Source organism: Lissotriton vulgaris, chromosome 6 (genome assembly GCF_964263255.1).
Source record: "Lissotriton vulgaris chromosome 6, aLisVul1.2, whole genome shotgun sequence".
Taxonomy (NCBI): Eukaryota; Metazoa; Chordata; class Amphibia; order Caudata; family Salamandridae; genus Lissotriton; species Lissotriton vulgaris.
The window spans coordinates 914,522,402-914,547,258 of record NC_141694.1 but is presented as its reverse complement, the minus strand read 5'-3'; the positions used below and the strand labels follow the sequence as shown (position 1 = coordinate 914,547,258).

The 24,857-nt window shown below is 44.0% G+C and overlaps 1 protein-coding gene across 1 annotated transcript in view; it reads right to left on the bottom strand.

Moving 5' to 3' along the window:
• Positions 1-8,479: 8,479 nt before the first annotated feature.
• The window catches only part of RGS7 (regulator of G protein signaling 7), a 2,226,031-nt gene continuing 2,209,653 nt past the window's right edge, over positions 8,480-24,857 (bottom strand). Inside the window, exon 17 of the mRNA XM_086925320.1 lies at positions 8,480-9,124. Coding sequence (XP_086781446.1) covers positions 9,074-9,124 — 51 coding nt within the window. The 3' untranslated portion in view covers positions 8,480-9,073. The remainder of the gene's footprint in view (positions 9,125-24,857) is intronic.

Here is a 24,857-nt window from a genome sequence, read left to right as displayed (position 1 = left end):
TTACTTAAGCAAAAACCATGGCCTTGATATTACTTGAGCTTAGTGCGGCCTTTGATACGGTTTCCCATACCGTACTCATTAAGGCCCTTCAATTATCGGGTCTCGCGGGGGCTGCCCTTAACTGGCTAAGTTCCTTTCTTATGGGTCGCACTTTCCAGGTTTTTCCTACCACATCAAAATCAAAGCCCCATGCTTCACCTCATGGAGTCCCCCAAGGCTCTATTCTCAGCCCCTTGCTGTTTAACATTTATGTTAAGCCGCTGGCAGAAATGGTTGAGGAATCCGGTCTATCGCTGTTCTCCTATGCCGACGATACCCAGATCCTCTTCTCTCTTTCAGCAGGTAATACCGCCCAGCCCTCTGCTCTTAGATCTGGCCTTTGTAAAGTGGTGACCTGGATGAACGCCAACTCTTTCCAGCTTAATGGCGATAAGACGGAGATCCTGATCTTGGGTAAAGATCAAAACCTCTTGGGCCCACAGCATTGGCCACCTGAAATGGGTCCTCTCCCTCAACCCTCCTCCCACGTGCGTAACCTTGGCTTCATCTTGGATGACTCTCTCTCCATGCGTCAGCAGGCAACTAAGGTTGCTGCCACCTGCTTTACCATTCTGAAATGGTTGAGAAAGATTGTGTGGATGCTCCTACCACATGCCCAGTGTCTGTAGTCCAAGCCCTTGTCACCTCTCGGCTGGACTACGGGAACGTGCTTTACTTGGGCGTAACCAAAGAGGTCACACGGAAATTACAGCGAGTTCAAAACTCCGCAGCCAGATTACTCTGCCACGCTCCCAAACTCTCACCCACATCTGGGCTGCTGGCTGATCTCCACTGGCTTCCAGTACAAAAACGGGTCAAGTTTAGAGCTTTAACTTATATGTTCCCCATTAAACACTTACAATCGCCACACTACTTGCAACTTCTAGCCTGTCCCTATGTCCCTCTTCGAAACCTCAGATCCTCTACTCAAGAAAAATGTTGAGTCCCTAAAATCAGGCTTTCCCGTATTGGGGGGCGCTCTTTCTCGTATTTGGCCCCTACCCTTTGGAATAGCTTGCCGTTACCTCTCCGCATGCAACCTAACCTCCTTGTATTCCATAGATCCCTGAAAACATGGCTTTTCGGCCAATAAGCTGCTCTACTTTATGCTGTTCCTGTACAGCGCCGGGAAACCCTTTTGGGTAGCTGCGCGATGATATACAAATTCAAATAAATAAATAAATAAATAAGCATGTGATTTCGTGGCTTTCGATCATGCTAAAAGATTAATTTAAATTCATCAAAGAAATGTTAAGGGACTGTATGGGGTTGGCCAGGATGTTTTGTATCCCAGGAATTAACTGAAATTATATTGAAGTATGCAGAAGACAAAAGAAAATAATTTTGCAACACAGAATAGTGTGTGTTTATATTAGTTTGTGTTCCTAGCGTAGAGAAGGAATTCCTTTTCAAACTCTTTAGCTGGATGCTCATCTCTGAGTTTTTTTTATATTTGTCTATATGAGACGGTATTTAGCCTATTTCTTTAATGTGTGCTGATTTATGACCGTGAATATTTTCCAGTCTACAATGCAAAGGCTTTATGCATGTACATTGACACTCTCATCAGAAAACGTTATTGGATATCTGAACTGACACCTTTTCTCTTATTATTCCAAATTAATTTAGATTAAGGGATTTTCTTTATGGAACACACTGGCTGTAATATAAGAATTACCACTATTATTCTGAGCAATGTGTTATTTTATCTGATATTAAAATATACATTATTGGACTATCATAATTTCTGATACTACTGTCTCCAGTGGCGGCTTCTCCACTAAGGCGGAGGAGCAGCGGCCCACTCACTGCTTTATTATCATTTTATTTGTTCCTGCTGTGGCAGCATGGGGGTGGGGCGGGTTTGCTCTGCTCACAGAGCACGGCAGGGGCGGAGTGGTGGACACAATGAATTTATGCAGACTTAGCAAGTTCTCCAGCCATGTTGCATTATCTCTACTCAAGAAAAATTTTGAGTCCCTAAAATCAGGCTTTCCCGTATTGGGGGGCGCTCTTTCTCGTATTTGGCCCCTACCCTTTGGAATAGCTTGCCGTTACCTCTCCGCATGCAACCTAACCTCCTTGTATTCCGTAGATCCCTGAAAACATGGCTTTTCGGCCAATAAGCTGCTCTACTTTATGCTGTTCCTGTACATCGCCGGGAAACCCTTTTGGGTAGCTGCGCGATGATATACAAATTCAAATAAATAAATAAATAAATAAATAAATAAGCATGTGATTTTGTGGCTTTCGATCATGCTAAAAGATTAAGTTAAATTCATCAAAGAAATGTTAAGGGACTGTATGGGGTTGGCCAGGATGTTTTGTATCCCATGGCTGCATTACATTATGCGTACTCTAAGAGATCTTGGAAGACCTGAACCTTTTTTTTTACCCAGATTATATTACTAAGAATTACATATTGTGGTTCAAACAGCATTTCTTGCCAAGGCGAGCACAGAGAGGGAAGTCTGTACAATGACCAAGCGCACAATGATGTTTTGGTCGAAAAATCGAGTGATGTGGAATTTTATCTGACTTCGCTATGTCCTGTTATCATATAAAACTTTTAACGTATTTTAGACTCAATATGCTTCCTTAGCTTATGTTTGGTCCTGCATGGTACCTCAAGATTTCTGAGCTCCCTATATGTCCTTGTGACATGGTTTTTATTCCTGATACTTTGCACATTGTTTTTGTTTGCCCCAGATTCAACACTCTTTGAGGTAAATTTATTTGCCTGCTTTTGAGGCAGATGAACTTTAGACAAGTGCATCCAGCTTTACCGTTTTTGCAATCTTTATCCACTCTTCGTGTATGTTTCTATTTATCATGGCTCTTCTGGAGTTTTAAGCTCAAGTGTTTGAACTTTTCATTCGGATTTTAAAAAAATCGTATTTTTTCATGTCATTATTTGCTGAATGTATTTATATAATTTTATGATGTGCAATGTCCTAATCAAATCAAGAATTACTTAACTCATTAGGCATGTTAAAAAAATGTGTGACCAATCTCAGTTGGCCCTCTGCTGTATTGCTACCAGGATGATAGATGGACAAGTTGGCTCAATCTGAATTCAGAAACGTTGCACGAAGTTAAAGATTCTAAACAACTCTTAGAAGACTGACTGACACATAGGTTTCTTGTGGAAAAACAGAGATACACTTCATCTCATGGTTTCGTGTTGACCAGATGTATTAAGTGCTTAGAGCTTTATAATACTTAGATAGCAGGGCACACTGCAGTTCAGGTCAGACATCCATTATATTTGCTCTCTAAATATTTTAGTAGTGAAACACTTGAGTTGACGCAAATTGTACTAGCTAACAAAATGCTTACGTTAATAATGTGCATAGCTTACTTTTAAGTAAAACATATACTAAATGCATAATTTGTAGTAGGTAATTGTACTTAAATGGTTTTGGATGCAAGTAAATAAAAGTGCTGATTTGATTTAGCCTAACAGTCAATGCCATTTTAGCTGATAAATGAATGCATTAACACTTAAAGGCCTTTTTTCAAATTGATGAGTTGTTTGTGCACGCATTTCTCTATGATGCAGATGTGGTAACTTTCCAGAAGCCTTCTGTTAGCCGGTGGATAGGCATCTGCTTTGTATTAGACAACTGATAGTGAGCAGTGGTGTAACGATAATTAAGGGGGCCCCCCTGCAAGGTACGTGGCGGGGCCCCCACCGGACTCTATAAGGAGCTCTCCAGCCGAAGTGCAATGCTGAGGGGGCCCCCGCACTGAGGGGGATGCGGGGGCCTGTGCTACGCCCCTGATAGTGAGACTCTCACCAGGAGGAGAAGAGGCAACAGTAAGAAGGAGTTATGAGTAGAACAGTTTTACCCACAGGATACCAATGATGAAACTTTTCATGGTCTTGTGTCTGAAAGTCTATTGTACCAGTATGTGCAAATGGAGAGTTTGCCTGTTCCCAGGAATTAACTGAAATTATATTGAAGTATGTAGAAGACAAAAGAAAATAATTTTGCAACACAGAATAGTGTGTGTTTATATTAGTTTGTGTTCCTAGCGTAGAGAAGGAATTCCTTTTCAAACTCTTTGACTGGATGCTCATCTCTGAGTTTTTTTATATTTGTCTATATGAGAGGGTATTTAGCCTATTTCTTTAATGTGTGCTGATTTATGACCGTGAATATTTTCCAGTCTACAATGCAAAGGCTTTATGCATGTACATTGACACTCTCATCAGAAAACGTTATTGGATATCTGAACTGACACCTTTTCTCTTATTATTCCAAATTAATTTAGATTAAGGGATTTCCTTTATGGAACACACTTGCTGTAATATAAGAATTACCACTATTATTCTGAGCAATGTGTTATTTTATCTGATATTGAAATATACATTATTGGACTACATTAATTTCTGATACTACTGTCTCCAGTGGCGGCTTCTCCGCTAAGGCGGAGGAGCAGCGGCCCACTCACTGCTTTGCAGCAGTAAGAGGAAGGGGAAAAAATGTTATTATCATTTTATTTGTTCCTGCTGTGGCAGCATGGTGGTGGGGCGGGTTTGCTCTGCTCACAGAGCACGGCAGGGGCGGAGTGGTGGACACAATGAATTTATGCAGACTTAGCAAGTTCTCCAGCCATGTTGCATTACAACTAGGGTGGAGACCATGCCCAGGCCCCCAGTCCCCATATGAGCACCGAACTACGGAGCTCAGACCAATCAAAATACATGCATCGCAGAGTTGTGATTGGCTTAGGAGAGCCTGGCTGTTTCCTGTTCGGCGGAGGAGAGGCGACAGAGGAGGTAGGTGCCTTTTTCTTTTTTAACATACCCTTACTCCCTCGCCCTCGCCCCACCACTCCAGATCCATCAATGAATGCCTAAAATATTAATTCTTACAAATAAAATGAAGATACCTGAGAAACTGAAAATAAACCTTTGAAACTCACACTACTGCCCTTTATTGCCTGTACTAAAAGTCTTTTACGATTTACTGTTATGTAATAGATTGCGTCTTACTTCTTGTCGAAAACAAAGGTCCATACAACCAGTGGTGGGGGTTAGTTAATGTTTACACAAGAATATTGAGATATAGGAAACCCTACTCCCTCACTATTGTACAAATCAAGTGAGTGATTACTGTGTGTGTCAGTAAGTACTGAAACTACTGTGCAGGTGTGCATGGTGTAGGTCAGCATGACAGTACATTGTAAGAGCTCTGTATATGATGTTGTGCTGTGATAGGCAGTGCACTCTTCAGTTCAAGTTGAAGTGTGTCATTTAGAGCTCTAAAGTGGCATTGTGATGCATTGTCAACAAAATTGAGCTTTGGGATGCACGTTCATAGAGAAAATAAGGATACAAGTGCCATAGCTGTCACGTTTTCCAGGGCAATGCATGACTAGTTATGCCAGTCCATTTTTTCCCTAAAACTCTGTGCCTTGTTGTCCTATTTAAAACAGCATAAAACCAGAATTAGAAGTCCCAGAATTCTTAAGAAAACAAAAACAGGACCAGTCACAAATGGATCTAGGAAACTTGGCAGCCATGAAGTACACTGCTAGAGCATTGTACATGTCGCGGCACTGGTGTACTGGTTTACGATATACATTGGTGTAAAGGTGAATTGTAAGAGCTTGATTGATGTTTTGCCATTCAAATTTCAATTCATGACGCAGGTCCGTATAGCAATGCATTGGGAGAGTTCTGTGGATGTCTCGGTATTGGTATACTAGTCCATGATGCAAACTATGATATAGGTCCCCAGTGGGATGTATGTGGTTGTCTCTATACTAGGGGTGATGTGCATGATTGCTCATGATACAAGTACATCGCAAGAGGCCAGTGGAATCTGACAAATCCTTACAAATAACTCAGACTTTTAGGCCCAAAACTTGTTGGCTTTACCAGTGTTTGTTTTTCAAGCAACATGGACGTTTTTCACAATCTATTCTTATATAGCTTTGTACTGTGTTCTTTGTAATTATTCCACTATAAATTGTATAATTTCATCAAAATGTGCAATCATTTGGTTTAGAAACTCTAGGGGCCAGATTTTCCAAAAAAGTCACGCAACTCAGAGCAGCCCCGAAAGAAGCTGTGCTGCGTTGTGGGACAGAGCGGGAGCAGGAAAGCGCCATATCCTCAGAAATAAGGCTCTCCCCTCTTCCCCTAACGCCGGCGTTGATTTCAGCTATTGTGCACCATGCACACACCTTAGCGCCATAACGCTAAGGTGCGTGCCTGAATCTAGCATAGGTTTTGTACAGGAATGGTACCCTTCCTGTACAAAACACTATGCTTAGACATGTTTCAAAGCTGTTCTCGCTTTGTATGCCTGCTGCACAGTACAGCGTGCATGCAAAGTCTGAACATTTCTCCTGTTAGCACCTCCTTTGAAATGCCGTTAATGTTTGGCGCAAAACCATGTCTACAATTCTTTGTAGATACAGGTTTGCGTTAAAAGGCATGGGTGGTTGCATGGGAATGACCATCTGCGACCCACATAACCCCCCCTCGCGGCTAGGTAACACAAAGCAGTGCTTCACGCTGTTTTGTGCTACTTTTAGGGTGCCTTCCAGCGCAAAACTTGAAAGTAAATTTCTCTAAAAACATTTTGTGCTGAAAAGTGACTGTAACCCAGCGCAAGTGGTTTGAAAATCTACCCCTAAAAGTATTATATATATAATTATACAGTTTATGCGTTCATCAATTATCTGCTTTCAGTGTGAAAATTTACACAAATGCATTTCCTAATACAAGAACCACTTTTAAAATAGAGATGTCCTGATCCAATGATAGCATCAACCTAAACAGAAAAGTGATCTTAATCTTAATATGATGTGTTTTCTTTATACATTGCAGTTGATAGCATGACATTCAGTTTCTTCAATAATGAATTTTTTATGCTTAGATGTGTTTTGAATGTTCCCCTAAGAGAATTAAATGCATTTCAAAACATCTGTGAATCAATGTAATTTAAAGGATTTTGGGCACCCCTGTCCATAAATATTTTGGGTCCCCTCTTTGGAAGAACTTTTAATTTTATTACCCATTTTTTTCAAATTCACCCCCTATGTTGTATAATAAAATTAAATTAAAGATTTAGATATGAAATTGTTCACAAGTGAACTAGAGGAAAAGTTCACTTTCTCAGCTGGCCCCTTGGAAAATGGGGTCCCTGGGCAAATGCTCCTTTTCCCATGCCTTAAAACGTCCCTACTGTGAATGCCCTAAAAGCCTTCTACTAATTATTCGTACATTACTTGACCACTTGTCTTAACTGCACATTTTACATGGTAACACTCCTTAAATCTCGACCACTTAAAATTACTAACTCAACAAGTAGCCATATTTGAGTGGTGAAAGTGGAATATCTCCCAGAGGGACAAGGGAACGACCGCAGTAAAAAGCCACTTTATTGCAGACTGTAGTGGTTGGACGGAAAAGTGCCAATTAGTCTGGTTATTATGCATTCATAGCTCTATGTAGTATTCTAACAAATTTAAGTCTGTGCCTTCTGTGTCAAGGCTGATGGCACACAGCCTTCAATGTACTATAACGACATCTAGCAATCCAGAGTAGTTACGTGCAATGTAGGCATGCAGCGTGGGCTCGACTGTCGGTCACTCTGTCACTCTGGCATTATTACCAGACGTTCCAGCTTGAAAGGGCCAGTGTGTTAGCATTTTTTTTTGTTCTTTCACGGCCCACAGACGGCAAAAAAAACAACACAATTTACACAGTAACCCTTTCAATAAGGCCCATCTGGCAGTGCCAGAGAAGATAACTGCCCACCAGGCCAGGCCAACACTGAAGGAACGTTCTTCCACATTTTTCCCATATTAAAAGTGACGCACCAGCGGTGCAAGGGGCTAAATAAGGCCCCCATGGTTCTCTTCTGCGGCAATGGATACACAATATTAAAATACTGTCTTTGCGAGGGGCTTTAGATAAGTTGGCAATATTATTTGTTTAGAATTAGAGTTAGCTAGTAATAATATATTGTGGGCACCCATCCTTAGCATCTCGGAGATGTTTTGAGAAACAAACACATTTACCTAACTGACTCACAACGGAAGGACGAAAATCTTCATACATGACAACTGACAGTTAATGCTCCAAATAGTTGTAATGTGTGCTGATCCAAAACGTGAATGCCACTTGAAATTACCAATGGCTGGGGGTGTGTGACCTATTGCTCTTCCGTGTATTACCTGTGGATGCAATATGATATTAGAGCTAAAGCTGTCTATGGCAGACGGTAGTCAAGCGAGGAAGACATATTGGGCTTCACTTGCCCCACAAGGAGACACTTCATCCATCATTCATGATCTGTTTACCTCTGGTATCTATGGGAGCGTGAGGTCAAAGACTGGAAAGCAGATTTGCCAAAAGGAAAGAGATCCGCCATCTTTTAATGTAAGATAAAACAGCACTATAAACAGCGTACACAAATTTACAGAGAAAAAGGATCAATTTTAATACATTTCGAGTAAAAGGTGTTTTCTTTAAATATGGTATAAAAATAAATGCAAGAAAAAACATTGACAAAAAATGTACAGACAACAGACAAGACACAAGGATTCCTCTTCAAACATGATAACATCAGTGAAATGAAACGTCTGTGCTAATTTTTTGTGCAATAAATGTGATGGCATAATATGTATATTTATTACTATATGCATATTCGTTTTCATATAATTTTTCCAGTATGGGGGACAGTGATTCGTAACAAATGTCGTTTCTGGCAGAAGCGTACTTTCCACTGTACTCGACCTGGCAGGAAAAAAAAAATACAAACAAAATATACAGGGATCCAGCTGATATGGAGGTCGACGTGAGCAGATAGCCTTTGAAATGGAGGCATTGTAAAGGCTAGAAGGTTCTCGTAGTCCGTAATGCCTTGGTAAACACAAGAGAAAATATACAATTCAGGTCCTTGCTCATGCAACATCTGGTTTGCTGTCCTCTGGTTCTCAGGCAGTCAGTGAGCTACACGTAGGCGCTGTATAAAGGATCCGTCGGCTTCCACGCTACGAGGCCAGCCTCCTAGTTGGACTGCACGAGACTGGTAAGCCGCTTCGATGTGAGAGATTTTCCCTGAGGAAGAAAACAAGAGGAAAAGAAGAGAGGAAAGAACAGAAACCAAAAAAAAGTTATTCAGAGGTTCAGGAGCAAATAAAGTTACGGTTTGTATAAAAGTCAACACGTGTTGGAATCTTGTAATACTTCCTAACAGCTTTTCTGTTAAGATTCAGCACATGGTGTTTTCGCCATTCCAAGCCAAAACCTCATAAAACAGAAAATTGGCTAGTAGGACTGCCTAAATATCTCCCCTACGATTAATTTAAGGAAGAGAGTAATGCTCAGGAGTGTAGTTGCCTTTATCACCACAAGCTAATACATTTTTGGGTGTTTTCGTCGGTGCTTCACTGGTGAAAACAAAGTGGCAGATTTACAAGCCCATTGTGCCTCTTTTACGCCACCGTTGCGTCACTTTTGTGACGCAGCGGCGGCGCAAAAGATGCGCCATGCTGAGGGGTATTTACAACGTGACGCATCTGGGAGATCCGTCACGTTGTAAAGCCCTGCGCCAGAAGTAGGCGTTCCTGCGCAGGGGAAGAGGGGGAGGGGGGGGGGGGGTCCAAAAGTGGCTGAGTGAAATCTACAAGATTTCACTCAGTCACTTTGGAGCCCATGCTGCGTCAAAACCCTGCGCCTGCTTGAAGCAGGCGTAAGGATTGACTCAGCATTGTAAAGATAGGGCCACCCAGAACATTGCTGGAGCTGCATTGCGCTTGCAACGCAACTCCAGCAATGCACCGCATTTACGCCACAGATGCGTCACGCATCTGTGCCGTTTTTGCCCCATGGTGCGCCGAGTCTTAAATGCGGCGCATCCATGGTGGCGGAGCCGTGGCGCACAATAACTGTCACATCCCTGCTGATATGCAGGGATGCGCCAGTTATTGTATATCTGCCCCAAAGTGCATTTGGCAAAGGGCGGTTTAAAGCAGTATTTCTTGTGATAGCCGTGTGATCCATACACATTTTGACGAATGGTAACATATTCTCATTTTCAAAGTAGGTCTCTGCGTCTTCAAGCACCTGGCATTGCAGAAATCTATTTCACAAAAGCAGTTGTCAGCAAGTAAATTGAACAGCTATCGATAACTAGGCATGATAAAAAAATAAAAATAACGTGTGTAGTGATTGAAATGCACGTTGCAAATGGCAAACATGGTTAATTTGATCGAAAGCATGAAAAAGAAAGTAAGGCATTAAATGTTTGCCAATTGCATTGAGATAATTCAAATGACTGACTAGCACATGTTCTTTTATTTTCATCTTGTGAAATGCCATCATTTGAAAACAGAAATGCTAAATTAAATACATTGATACCTAGCTTGCTCCATCTATGCTAAGCACATTCCGCATGGTCCTGAAATTCCATTTAACAAATCAAAGCACGCGGGTTCTACTTCTCTCCTGCTTCAATGAATCAATGCATTAAATAACAACGATTTGAAAAAGGTAAATGCCATGACTTGTTTGATGTATATGGAACCATCTGACAAACGTACGTGTGTCATATATTTGTACGGAAGAACTTAAAGTACTAAATTACTGTGCAACATATTTATGGTAATAACTAAGAGGCCAAGAATGGAATGGGCTTGTGCAGAACACTATTGTTACGACTTGGGATTTTCAAAGATGAAAGCCATTGAATGGCAAAACTGAAATATTCCATCACTCAAAAGCAGTAATTTAAGCAAGCACTGATGCAACTCTGTCCTATAACTAAAACTTATTTAATCAGCAAAGTTTTTAAAGATTAAGTAAACATTAAAAAGTGACCATATAGTTGATCGTCACTCTTTCTGTCCCTTTGTCTCCCTGTCCTTTTACACCTACCTACTAATGTGTTGTCTGACTGTCTCTCTGTTGTGACTGTACCTAAATATTTTTACTCTCCTCCACCAGTAGCGGCCGGCATGTCTCGCGCGTGGGAGGGCTGGTGGTCGTGTGGGGAGGGCAGGTTGCACAGTAAGGTCGTGTGGGGTGTTTAATGTAAAAGAAATTATTTAAAAAAATTAAGCCTACCTTTTCGCTGGCCGGATCCCATGTCTTCACTGCTCCCGCTCTCCTGCTTTTCTGCCTCCGGTGGAGACAGGAAACAGACAGCCAGGTTTCCTCTCCTAGGCCAATCACAATGCTACAAGCAGCGTTCTGAATGGTCAGGCCGCCGCCTAGCCAGCAGCTTATGGGTAGGCCATCTTCTTCATGCAGGCTGCAATGCAGCCTACGCGGAGAAGGGCACAATGCACCTGACAGGTTTGAGGCGACTCCAGGAGGCTGACCAAACTGTCTTAGCGCACTCAGGACTGGCCAGGCACACCACTAATTAAAGTCTGGGGCAAAATCATAACACTCCAAGCTTTACCTTGCAGTTTGCATGCAGCTCTTTGATGACAGTTAATAGCTCACTGTTCTATATTAGAAACTGCAAGTAACAAAAGGGTCTCTCTGACAAAAGGGTCTCTCTGACCTGCATGCTGCACGTTCTTTGCAGCAGGCGTATATCAACACTGCCTGTGCTACCTGACTCTGAGTCAAACATTCCAGTAGACAAAACTACGATTTCACATCAAGAAGAATGTCAAGCAATAATCAGCAGAATTATCTTGACATTTTAATCGGTGCCTAAAATTACTGGAGACAAGGAATGCACACAGGGCTGAGGCCAGTAAAGTCGCTGAAGGAAATGACGCACCACGACAGACCAGGTCCATTGTGAAAAATGTAAACATGCCAGCAGGCTTAGCTCTCGCTCGTATGTACATAACATGTTCACAATAACAGTTCATCAGTAAAACAGCTGTTTTATCCATCCTCACACAGAGAGAGGGCAGCATCATGTGTGACTTGCCTGATGCTGCAATTGGTACCGGCGGTTAGGGGTGATTTATGTCACTTGAACAATCAGGGTTGTACAACACTCTGCAGCCGCAGTTCCAAAGCACGTAAAATGAAGATTTTTTCTAAGACGGCAGTTAAAGCAGGAGTGGTGCCTCCATTAGAGCGTTGGTGCAGTGCCATATTTGTATTATGGCCCCTCGACCCCCTTAGGAGAGAAAAGTATAATTTATAAAAGTGTACAACTGTTTACATCTGAATTTCTACCTGAAGCCTGTGGCAGTTGGCTTTTGCTGGGGCTCAGTGCATAATTGAGTTTGAGGCAGGTCCTAAGCCAGTGCAAGCCTGGTGGAGGTGGAGCTTGCTTAACATTATTGACAGATACTTGTTAGTGACACCTGGGCCCAAGTGCGCATTTGGGATTGGACAGCTGCCTTTCTATGGCCAACCTGACGTGCATTAGAAGCCTCCCAGTCGTCTCTCCACCTGCACTTTAGTGAGTCAAAGCTGCAGCCGCCAGTCTCAGTGTGAGCGTTGAGGTTAACTGCCCTAGCCAATCCAGGTGCTGTTGTAATAGCAGGAGCAGCGTCTGGATTGGTTTAGGGACACATGGTTTAGTCCCCGGGCCAGGCCACTGCTCTGGTGCACGTATGAGTGTGCAAGTGACTGAGGCAGGGCAGAGTGGGTGTAGGTTGCATCTCTCCCATTTTTCTGCCCCATGAAAAGAGACAGTCACAGCCATCGTTGGTTGCTGCAAGTTTTGATAAAGGCCTGTGGCTCACAGGTTTGAAAAGAGCTCCCCATCCACAGTGAGTAAGTTTGAATTAATTGCCTGGTTTCCTAACCACTTCGTGCGCTGGTAAGTTCTCAGTAACTGCCTGTTGTGTATTCCAGCAACATCTATGGTTCTCGGCGTGCAAGCCCTCTCTCGCCCCAGTCACTCACCCTCTGCCACCCCAATCCCAATGTCTCCCAAGAGAGGCCCTCAAGCGTCACATGTAAAGTTTTGTGTTATGCTTTTGGTTTGTATTCGCATACTGCACAGTTGCATGTGGTAGACCAATAAACACGGCCAACAGTCGTGGGGCGGCAATCCCCCACGCTCTTCAATGAGGCCACCATGGGGCAGCAAACACAGGGATCGCCATTGATGGCCAAAGGGCTAGCTACACCATTGAATATGCATCTTCAGCCTTCCAAAGTTTACCAATACTTCTCCTTTTCAAACAGTGTTGAAGATATCTGATGAAATGCCTCCTTCCTATACAGCATGCCATGCCGAAATAAAACTTCTCTCTGAAGTGAAGTTGTTATGAGCATTTTTAATTTTATTATTATTATTATATTGTTATCTTAAGACCCTCAGTTAGTCAAGTAGGCCTTTAATTAGGATTGCCTAATATATTAATCTAAAGCTAAATAGGCAACCTTCTATTCTTGTTTTTTGTCTACATATTTATTAATATTAGACGTGAGGAAGGGAAAGTATGTTGTATGAAACATGACAAGTATTTCCCATCTGCAGTCAACCCACTTTTTTCACGGAAATAGAGATAATTTTACATAATTTTCTAATGTACCCCTTAGCTTGACTCTGTATCTCCGTCTATCGATTTAAAAGAAAATGGGCCCTTATTATATGCCGTCTGCCGGAGTTCACAATATTTCATCACACTGAGGCGCATATGTACAAGCTTTAAACCAAAAAAGGAAGTGTAGAGGAAGTGATAGAATCACCCTCCTGGTAGATTCATATAAACAAAGAGATTCTATCAAAAAAAGTGCAAGTGTTATTTTTAAGGTTTTATTATATATATTGAAAGGGAGGTTGGCTCTTCATCGGACCAGTGGGATGAAGGCACTATGTGCTTTGAAAATACCCCTCGCACACTAAGAATCCCTTAGTGTCATGCTTCATCATGGGGGTCTTCCCGTCCCTCTATGGGGCGGGGCGTGCTACGACCTACGAGCTACGCGGGAGCACTTTAATTTTGTGGTGAAAGACTATGTGTTAGTGCAGTGACAGTGGAGGTAGTAAGGTGTAGGGACCTGGTAATGTGATTAAAAAAGGGTTTAAAAATTCCCTGGCTAGTGGAAAAAATAATTTTATTCGCTTCCCTAGCTGGGAATGTTAAAAAGGGGTTGTGAGGTAGGGCTGTTGGCACCTACCGGGTCGACATGTTTCACAGACAGTCCCCTACTGTCTTTTTTTAAATTTTATTTTATGTAGTTTGTAGAGCGCACAGCTACCCCCGAAGGGGTGTCCCGGCGCTAGAACCTGAACCTCCAAAGGAGAGGAGAGGAGCAAGAAGGGAAATCAGCGGAGTAAATCAGAGTCCAGAGAAGAGCCAAGTTTTGAGTCTGGCCCGGAAGATGGATTCGGAGGGACAGAATCGGAGATCGACTGGCAGAGCGTTCCACAGTTTTGCCGCAATGACACTGAACCCTCTGCCACCCATTCTGGATAGTCTGAAACGGGGAGAGATCAGAAGGCGGAGGTCATTGGATCTCAAAGATCTGATGGAACGGGATATTGAGACACGTTTTTTCAGGTAGTTTGGTCCGCGATCGTTGATGGCTCGGTAAGTCAGGGTGAGGATCTTGAACTGGATACGGCTGGCCACTGGTAGCCAGTGCAGTTCCTTACGATATGCGGTTACTGATTGACGGTAGGGAATATTGCCAATCAGTCTGGCCGCCGCATTCTGAACAATCTGCAGCCGGTCAATCAGGTATTGGGGGGCACCAGCATAGAGGCTATTAGCATAGTCCAGGTGGGACGTGATGAGGGCATGGGTAACTGTACGGCGGGAATCCAGAGGGAGATAGGGGAGTATCTTTCTAATCATGCGCAACTTCAGGAAGCAGGCAGAGGTCACTTTATTAATCTGAGTCTTGCATGAGAGGGAGTCGTCAAACTGAAAACCCAGGTTGCGGGCCGAGTGGACGGGAGAGGGAGCGGGATCAAGTGCCGCGGGCCACCACCAGGAGGAGGGGATGGAGTTTTTCTGGTTAAAAAACAGCACCTCTGTCTTGTCTGCATTGAGTCTTAGATGGTTTTCAGACATCCAGCCACTGATGTTGTTGAGGCACAGGCGGAAGTTGGAGAACGCGGAGTCAGAGTGGTCTCTGAAGGAAAACACTAGCTGGGTATCATCAGCATAGGAGACCACCCTGACTCCGTAGGACTCCACCACGCCGGCCAGTGGGGCAATATAAATGTTAAAAAACAGAGGGCTGAGGGCAGAGCCCTGTGGCACACCGCAAGACAGGGGTTTTTCCTCCGATTTAAAAGGCCGCAACAATACCCTCTGACTTCTTCCTGAGAGGAAGGACTCGATCCAGCTAAAGGCAGTGCCGCCAATGCCAATCTGTTTTAGTCGGTCAAGGAGGATGGGGTGGGAGACCGTATCAAATGCAGCGGACAGGTCGAGGAGGACTAGCATGGCCTCCTCGCCCCTGTCCACGCATTCCCGAATTGTCTCCGATACTTCCAGCAAAGCCGTCTCTGTGCTGTATCCCGCCCGAAATCCAGATTGTGAGTCGTGCAGTAGGGAGTTGCTTTCCAAGTACTCCGTGAGTTGCAACTGCACGGCTTTTTCCAAGACCTTTGCGGGTTTGGGGAGAAGGGAAATGGGGCGGTAGTTGGAGAAAACAGTGGGATCAGCATCTGCCTTTTTTAGGATGGGGATCACCAAGGCCTCCTTCCAAGTGGTAGGGAAAAAGCCATGGTGCAGGGAGGCGTTCCAGATGGTGAGGAAAGAGTCGGCTAACGAGGGGGCCAGCTCACCCATGAGTTTGGCAGGGACAGGGTCAGAGGGTGCACCAGACTTGCAGTGGATGAGTAGCCTGATGGCATCCTCCTGGGTGAGTTTATTAAAGGCGAGGAAGGACGGAGACGGAGGGGGACTTGTGGACGGAGGCCGGGATATTGGCCCTTTAGGGAAGGAGATACATAGCTTGTTGATTTTTTCAAGGAAGAAATCTGAAAGTCCCTCGCACAGGGTCTGACTAGCTGAATTCTGAGTGGCCCTGGCCGGAGGATTGATGAAGTCTTTAACGATGGTGAAGAGGGTTTTTGAAGAGTTTTTTGCCTTGGCAATTTGAACCGAGAAATGATCTTTCATGGTGATTTTTTTATGTTTGAGAAATTTTTTCAGGGCAGCTTTGTAGGTAAGCTTAGCTTCAGGGTCATAATTTAGTCTCCACTTCCGTTCGAGTGCTTTACATCTGCTTTTTTCCTCACGGAGGGGGGTGGAGAACCAGGGAGCGGAGGGGCGAGATCTAGTGGAGGCAATGATTTTCTGGGGAGCAATGAAGTCAATAGCATTGATGAGGGCAGTATTAAGCCTAGCAATATTTCCGTCGATATCAGAGGATAGATGATCCGTCTGGAAGTGGAATACCGGGTCCAAGGTGGCGCATGTTACTTTGTGCCACTTCCTTCCCAGCTCCTTCCTGGGGGCAGGAGGGACAGATTTCCGGTCTAAGGCCAAAGAAAAGGGGATAAGATAGTGGTCGGACCACGTAAGGGGGAGGGGAGGGGAGACAGTGATGGTGGAGAAATTGTCGAAAATAAGATCTAAGGTGTGACCAGCCACATGAGTAGGACCGGTGACTAGTTGAGTGAGGTTCAGACTATCCATGATTTCCAGCAGATTATTCGCCTTCGCGCAGAGAGGGTTGTCTACGTGGAGGTTAAAGTCACCTAAAACTAGAAAACATTGATGTTTAAGGGATAGATCAGCCAGCTGGTGGGTGAGAGCGGTAAGAGAAAGGGAAGCAGCGGTTGGGGGGTTATAGACTAGGGAACCAGCCAGTATAACTGCCGCAGAATCAGATACAGAGAAGTATAGGGCTTCAATTATACCAATGTTGGTAAGTTTGGTAGTAGTCAGCTGAAGATGAGATTTGAAGATGACGGCTAGTCCGCCTCCAGATTTACCCCCAGCCCGGTTAATACATTTTATGTCATAACCTGGTGGGATGGCCAGATAGATGTCCGGAGAGGAGGAATCAGTTATCCAGGACTCAGTGAGAAATAGAATATCCCACTCGTCGGAGGAAATAGACATCCAGATGTCGTTGGCATGACGGGGGAGAGACCGACAGTTGACCAAGCCTGCTTTCAGCATCCGGTGGTTAGATGCGGGGAGCTGCGGCGTGGGATAAGAAGGCATACGAGATAGGTAGGGCGGGAGAGTAAAGTTGCATTGAAGGCAATGAAAAGGAGCGGATTCTAAATGGTTAGGGTTGCAAGGAGTTGTGGCCGTGCAGTGGGAGGGATTGAGTAGATGAAGTTGGGAGTTGGTCCAGCACGTGCGAGCGGAATCGGCGGAACAGACAGGGGGACTGGCCCTGGGCCCGGTCCAGGCCCGGACGGGCCCAGACGGGCTTGCCTTTGGCGCGCCTTAGGCGCGCTGACGGCGCGCCCGCTGCGCCCGTCCGCTGCGCTTCCTAGCGAGGCACATAGTTTATGCCTGAGGGGAAGGGCGTCACGGGGGCGTGGCCAGCTGAGGTGGGCGTGTCTAAGGACGCGCCTCGCCCTCGGTAATGGCGATGACAGGAATCGGTGCAGTGCAGAAGACGCTGTTCGTGACCAGGAGGTGAGTAGGTATTTTAAAAGCAGAGTAATACACAAACAATCACAATTTAAAATGAATTAGGCTCACTCCCGGCTTCCGCCTCAGGAGACTCGTGGGTTCTGTGGTGTCGCGCTTTCCAGCTGCGCGCACTCTTATAGCCGGTATTAGGGGGCGTGGCCAGCTGAGGTGGGCGTGTCTAAGGACGCGCCTCGCCCTCGGTAATGGCGATGACAGGAATCGTTGCAGCGCAGAAGACGCTGTTCGTGACCAGGAGGTGAGTAGGTATTTTAAAAGCAGAGTAATACACAAACAATCACAATTTAAAATGAATTAGGCGCACTCCCGGCTTCCGCCTCAGGAGACTCGTGGGTTCTGTGGTGTCGCGCTTTCCAGCTGCGCGCACTCTTATAGCCGGTATTAGGGGGCGTGGCCAGCTGAGGTGGGCGTGTCTAAGGACGCGCCTCGCCCTCGGTAATGGCGATGACAGGAATCGTTGCAGCGCAGAAGACGCTGTTCGTGACCAGGAGGTGAGTAGGTATTTTAAAAGCAGAGTAATACACAAACAATCACAGTTTAAAATGAATTAGGCTCACTCCCGGCTTCCGCCTCAGGAGACTCGTGGGTTCTGTGGTGTCTTATCATCAGGACCATTGGTGGTCCCTACTAGGAGGTACTCAGTTCTAAGTAGTTTTGCCTAGAGTCCTACAAACCAATAGCAAAAATCAGCTGCCAGTTTGTGCTTCAGGGCATGAGTTGGCCCGGTGTGAAGCTTAAAAAATCAATGAAAAAAGACTCGAAAAATTTGAACTTTGTGCACGGTCACCACCCCTGTGGAAATTGTAAAGTGTGTTGTCTGACCAAAAAGAGTACAACAATTACATTCAATGATGGCACAGTTTGGGAGCAAAGAAACTTCAGCAACTGCAACAGCTGTAATGCCATATATCTGATAAAGTGTCCATGCAATATGGAGTATGTAGGAATGACCAGCAGAGCTATAAAGACGAGGATAGGTGAGCATAAGAGCACCGTCAAATGTAAAAAAATCCAGTACAAAATTAATGTAAATGTAAATGTGTTGTATTTGTAAAGCGCGAACAGTAACCCGTAAGCATCCCGGCGCTTGAACTCCTACCACAAGGGAACCCCTCCTGGCTTTTCTTTGTGAGGTGTCCACTCCTGGGCATCCCATGGTGAAACCAGGCATCCCTTGTGTATCGGGGGCTGTTGTGGAGACTAAGCAAGCTATTGCCCAGAGTTGCAGCATGGGGCCCATGCTTAGATTCGGCACTGAGGTGAGAATATCCGGTCAGAGGAATTTAAGCCCGATCCCGCCAAGGCGGGAATCGAACCCTGGTCCCTGGCCAGCGCTCTGCATCAAGGTCTGCCGCTCTAACCATTGAGCCACACTTCTTAACCAACCACTTCCTGGAAATGGGCCACAAATCAGAAGAAATGTCATGGACAATAATTGAATTGGTTGCTAGAGAAGAACAACTCCTAGAAAAAGAACAAAGATGGGTGTTCAGAATTAAATCCAATAAAAACGGCCTTAATGACGATATACCCTGGGGTCGACTATGATGCAGTACTGAATATAAATGACCTCTCCTCTCTGAAAAGAACTTCATAAACCCTATCCACATGCCCTTCTAGGGGTTAAACTACTACTTGTCCAACTAACCGAAAATAATTTTTCCTCCGAAAATTTTTTGTACCCGACAGACAAAGAAAAAACACTACTTCCATTCCAACCAGGAAGTGTTCCAAAAACAAGCGGCCATCTTGGGTTAGCAGACTAGTAGTTGGAAAATAATACAATGCCGATGACAATGCAAAACCGGTATATGTATAAATAGACGAGAGCGAGATGAAGCTGATGTTCTCCTCGGAGCGGCACGGGGAATAAAGCACTGTCGATCAGCGGTTACGTAAGTAAATCGACTGTGAACAAACAGCCGAGTGCGACAGATCTTCAAAAACAATAAGGTAAAATATGCTCCCGTGAACAATGCCGTCTAACGAGAGGATGCGGCTCTATTTATCCCTTTTAGTTGACCGCATCGAAAAACCCTCGTATCTGCCGGCTCATGAGGCACGCTTTCAGATCCGGGAAAGTATGCATATTCTGTATATATCTCCGCGCCTTCCTTATCACTTGCAATCGCAACTCGGAAAACGAGTAAACCGATCGCAAAACTTTTGTCAAAAAAAGAACCGAGACATTGGCAGTAATGGGTGTCAGTCCTTTTCTGTGAGTCACTGTTGTATGTGTGTTGAGACTATATGTGTGTTTGTTCTACGAATAAAAGCTCCCCATTTAGGAGTATATTGGGTAATAGCCACCTTCCAAAATGTTGCCAAGAAATGCATACGTTTAAAATTCAATGACAAGGTCTAATCTAACCATGTGCTATGAATGTATAATTTCATTCTGTTATATTTCTCCTTTATTTTTTCCTTTCTCTTCCAGAGACCAGTGCGTCTTTTTTCATTCATTTTTTAAGCTTCACACCGGGCCAACTCATGCCCTGAAGCACAAACTGGCAGCTGATTTTTGCTATCGGTTTGTAGGACTCTAGGCAAAACAACTTAGAACTGAGTACCTCCTAGTAGGGACCACCAATGGTCTTGATGATCAGACAGTAGGGGACTGTCTGTGAAACATGCCGACCCGGTAGGTGCCAACAGCCCTACCTCACAACCCCTTTTTAACATTCCCAGCTAGGGAAGCGAATAAAATTATTTTTTCCACTAGCCAGGGAATTTTTAAACCCTTTTTTAATCACATTACCAGGTCCCTACACCTCACTACCTCCACTGTCACTGCACTAACACATAGTCTTTCGCCACAAAATTAAAGTGCTCCCGCGTAGCTCGTAGGTCGTAGCACGCCCCGCCCCATAGAGGGACGGGAAGACCCCCATGATGAAGCATGACACTAAGGGATTCTTAGTGTGTGAGGGGTATTTTAAAAGCACATAGTGCCTTCATCCCACTGGTCCGATGAAGAGCCAACCTCCCTTTCAATATATATAATAAAACCTTAAAAATAACACTTGCACTTTTTTTGATAGAATCTCTTTGTTTATATGAATCTACCAGGAGGGTGATTCTATCACTTCCTCTGCACCTCCTTTTTTGGTTTAAAGTTTACGGCAGCGTGCAGCTGCGGGAGTTTACAAAATAAACACATTTTTTTCGAAACACACGTCGTGACTCTCTACTTTGGATAGACACCCATCAGGAGAAATAAAAACTAATTACCAATTCAAGAATGGCCGATCTAGGACTGGCTTTCACCGAGGATGAAATCTCAAACCTAATGGCAACATTAGGGACTTTTGAGGGCCTAAATTGTGGAGAACCAAGCACAAAAAACAACGACTGGGATGAGCTGGAAGAATTGAGAAGAACGCAAATTAAAACAGCCCTTCATGGGCTATTGATGTCCCAGTATCTGAAGGTCAATACGGCTCCGGCTGGCCTCATAGTACGCAATGAACCCTTTATCTTCCTAGACGATAAAACCTTCAAAATTGATTGGTCCCAAATCTCATGGAGATGCACACGAGATTGGATCGTGCTAATAATAAAGACTGCGAGTAGACTAGCAACAGAATTAAAAGTAGAAATACAAACAATTGAAGTACGAATAAAGAGCTATGAATCTCCAGCAACTATAAAGAAATATCTCGATGAAATGAACCAAACATTAAATGAATTTGAAGAATCCTTGAAACAAAGCAAATTCGAGAAACTCAAAAAGGACACAAGTAGATGGTCAAAAGAAAAAATCTATCCCTACATTAAGGACGATTACAAACAAACTCGCGAAAACACTACTGAGGATGAATCTTCGGACACTGGTTCCAATAGCTCTGGCTCGAGCAGGAATAGAAGCCCAAGACAACGAGGAGGGGTAGAAACTTCCGTCGACCAAACTACCGAGGTGCAAGAGGATGGAACAACTATCCTCCACACATGATGTTTCCACACCAAGGATATGGTATGCCGCCATTTCAGCACCCCCAGGGACCCCTCCATCCGTGGGGTTATCAACAGCAGGACTATGGGTTTTTTGACCACGGGTCTTTTTTAGGGGCACGCCAAGGGCGGAGCAAAGGAAGGAACAGGAGAGGTACAAATGTACACTGGGACACCACAACAGAAGATCCACCGAGAGTGTCCACGAGGAGCATGACAGTAGCATAGAAGAAATGAGTCTAATAGTCAACCTCACAGACACAGAACTATCTACGTCCCAGAAAAAAGTTTTGGAAAAAGGACTTGGTTACGTCCCCACAGCTATCCTGGACAAATTCCATCTTTGCAAAGAGATACAGGAGTTTATGAGACGTCTCAAACTCCAAGTATTCTTTAAAGACAAAGAAGATAACCAAAACCAAGGAGACACGGGATTGAAGCCAAAATCTAGTTTCACCCCCATGAACAGCACATTACCTGTTGAACTGCTTGCCTTCGAAAATGCAGTCATGAAGGAATTGGAAGAACTGAATCCAACCAGCAAACATGTGTACCAAAACATCTCTAAGGATGAACGAACAGCTCTGCGTGAACTGAGTAACAATAAAGAACTGGTAATAAAACCTGCGGATAAAGGGGGTGCAACCGTAATCCAGAGTAAAGAACAATATCACAATGAGTGTATGCGACTCCTAAGTGACCAACGGAACTATGAGATCTTACGTGAGGATCCAACCGAAAAAATACGAACCAAAATCAACACCATGGTAGAAGAAGCCCTGGCACACGATTGGATCACGAAAAAAGAAGGGGAATTTCTATGCCAAAAGAACCCAAAGACCCCCTACCTGTATACATTGCCCAAGATTCATAAAAATCTCCAAAATCCCCCAGGACGACCTATAGTCTCGGGGATCGGCTCAATCTTGGAACCGGTGTCAAAATTCGCAGACGCATTCCTGAGACCAATGGTCCAACGTACCTCTACATACCTCAAGGACACAAAAGATGTCCTGAATGTACTTGAAGATCAGACTTTCAATCCTGAAACCCAACTTTTAATAAGCTGCGATGTTGAATCACTCCACACGAGCCTGCCACACCATGAGACCTTAACAATAATAGAAGATGTGCTCTTCCAAGAAGAATGGGACTTCCAGACTCCACGCAATGTGATCATGGAATGCTGCTCTTTGGCACTGAGAGAGAACTTCTTCGAATATGAGGGTACCCTATATCTCCAAAAGCATGGGACGAGCATGGGGAGCACATTTGCGCCGAGCATGGCCGGTCTCTATGTTCACCACCTAGAGGTCACCAGAATCCTGAACCCTAGGAACCCTTTCAGGCATCACATTAAGACCTGGAAGAGATACATCGATGATATCCTTATCATCTGGGATGGAGATGAAAAAACCTCTAGACAGTTCCTTACATGGCTAAATCTACAAGATGACTTTCTAAACTTCACAAATACAACCTCAAGAAGCAATCTGGTCTTCTTGGATTTAAACATTTTCCCAAAGGATGGTAAGCTGATGACTACTACTCACTTTAAAAGCACATCCAAAAACTGCCTACTAATGTATCAGAGCTTTCACCCCAAACATCTGCGGGACAACTTACCATATGGACAATTTTTGAGTCTTCGCAGAAACTGTACAGAGATCAGCAATTTCAAAATTCAATCTAAAGATCTCAAGAAAAAATTGGAGGAACATCAATATCCAAAGAGAATCATCAAGCAGGCCTACAAAAGGGCAAGGAACAACTGTAGAGAAAGCCTTTTGGAAGACAAAATCCAAAAAGAGGAAGAACGAAGACCAATCTGTGTTACCACATTTAACACGAGCTCCAACCAGGTGACTAAGATCATCAATAAGAATTGGAGAATCTTGAACAGTGGCAATCTCCAACTACCAAAACCCATTTTTTCGCACAAAAAAAGCGCGGAGCATCCGGGACATGCTAGTCCACACTAGACCAAGAACTGCCAACAGTAATCAAGCGAAAAATGTGAACTTTGTGCACGGTCACCACCCCTGTGGAAATTGTAAAGTGTGTTGTCTGACCAAAAAGAGTACAACAATTACATTCAATGATGGCACAGTTTGGGAGCAAAGAAACTTCAGCAACTGCGACAACTCTAATGCCATATATCTGATAAAGTGTCCATGTAATATGGAGTATGTAGGAATGACCAGCAGAGCTATCAAGACGAGGATAGGTGAGCATAAGAGCACCGTCAAATGTAAAAAATCCAGTACAAAATTAACCAACCACTTCCTGGAAATGGGTCACAAACCAGAAGAAATGTCATGGACAATAATTGAATTGGTTGCTAGAGAAGAACAACTCCTAGAAAAATAACAAAGATGGGTGTTCAGAATTAAATCCAATAAAAACGGCCTTAATGACGATATACCCTGGGGTCGACTATGATGCAGTACTGAATATAAATGACCTCTCCTCTCGGAAAAGAACTTCATAAACCCTATCCACATACCCTTCTAGGGGTTAAACTACTACTTGTCCAACTAACCAAAAATAATTTTTCCTCCGAAAAATTTTTGTACCCGACAGACAAAGAAAAAACACTACTTCCATTCCAACCAGGAAGTGTTCCAAAAACAAGCGGCCATCTTGGGTTAGCAGACTAGTAGTTGGAAAATAATACAATGCCGATGACATTGCAAAACCGGTATATGTATAAATAGACGAGAGCGAGATGAAGCTGATGTTCTCCTCGGAGCGGCACGGGGGTAGGAATAAAGCACTGTCGATCAGCGGTTACGTAAGTAAATCGACCGTGAACAAACAGCCGAGTGCGACAGATCTTCAAAAACAATAAGGTAAAATATGCTCCTGTGAACAATGCTGTCTAACGAGAGGATGCGGCTCTATTTATCCCTTTTAGTTGACCGCATCGAAAAACCCTCGTATCTGCCGGCTCATGAGGCACGCTTTCAGAACCGGGAAAGTATGTATATTCTGTATATATCTCCGCGCCTTCCTTATCACTTGCAATCGCAACTCGGAAAACGAGTAAACCGATCGCAAAACTTTTGTCAAAAAAAGAACCGAGACATTGGCAGTAATGGGTGTCAGTCCTTTTCTGTGAGTCACTGTTGTATGTGTGTTGAGACTATATGTGTGTTTGTTCTACGAAAAAAAGCTCCCCATTTAGGAGTATATTGGGTAATAGCCACCTTCCAAAATGTTGCCAAGAAATGCATACGTTTAAAATTCAATGACAAGGTCTAATCTAACCATGTGCTATGAATGTATAATTTCATTCTGTTATATTTCTCCTTTTTTTTTTCCTTTCTCTTCCAGAGACC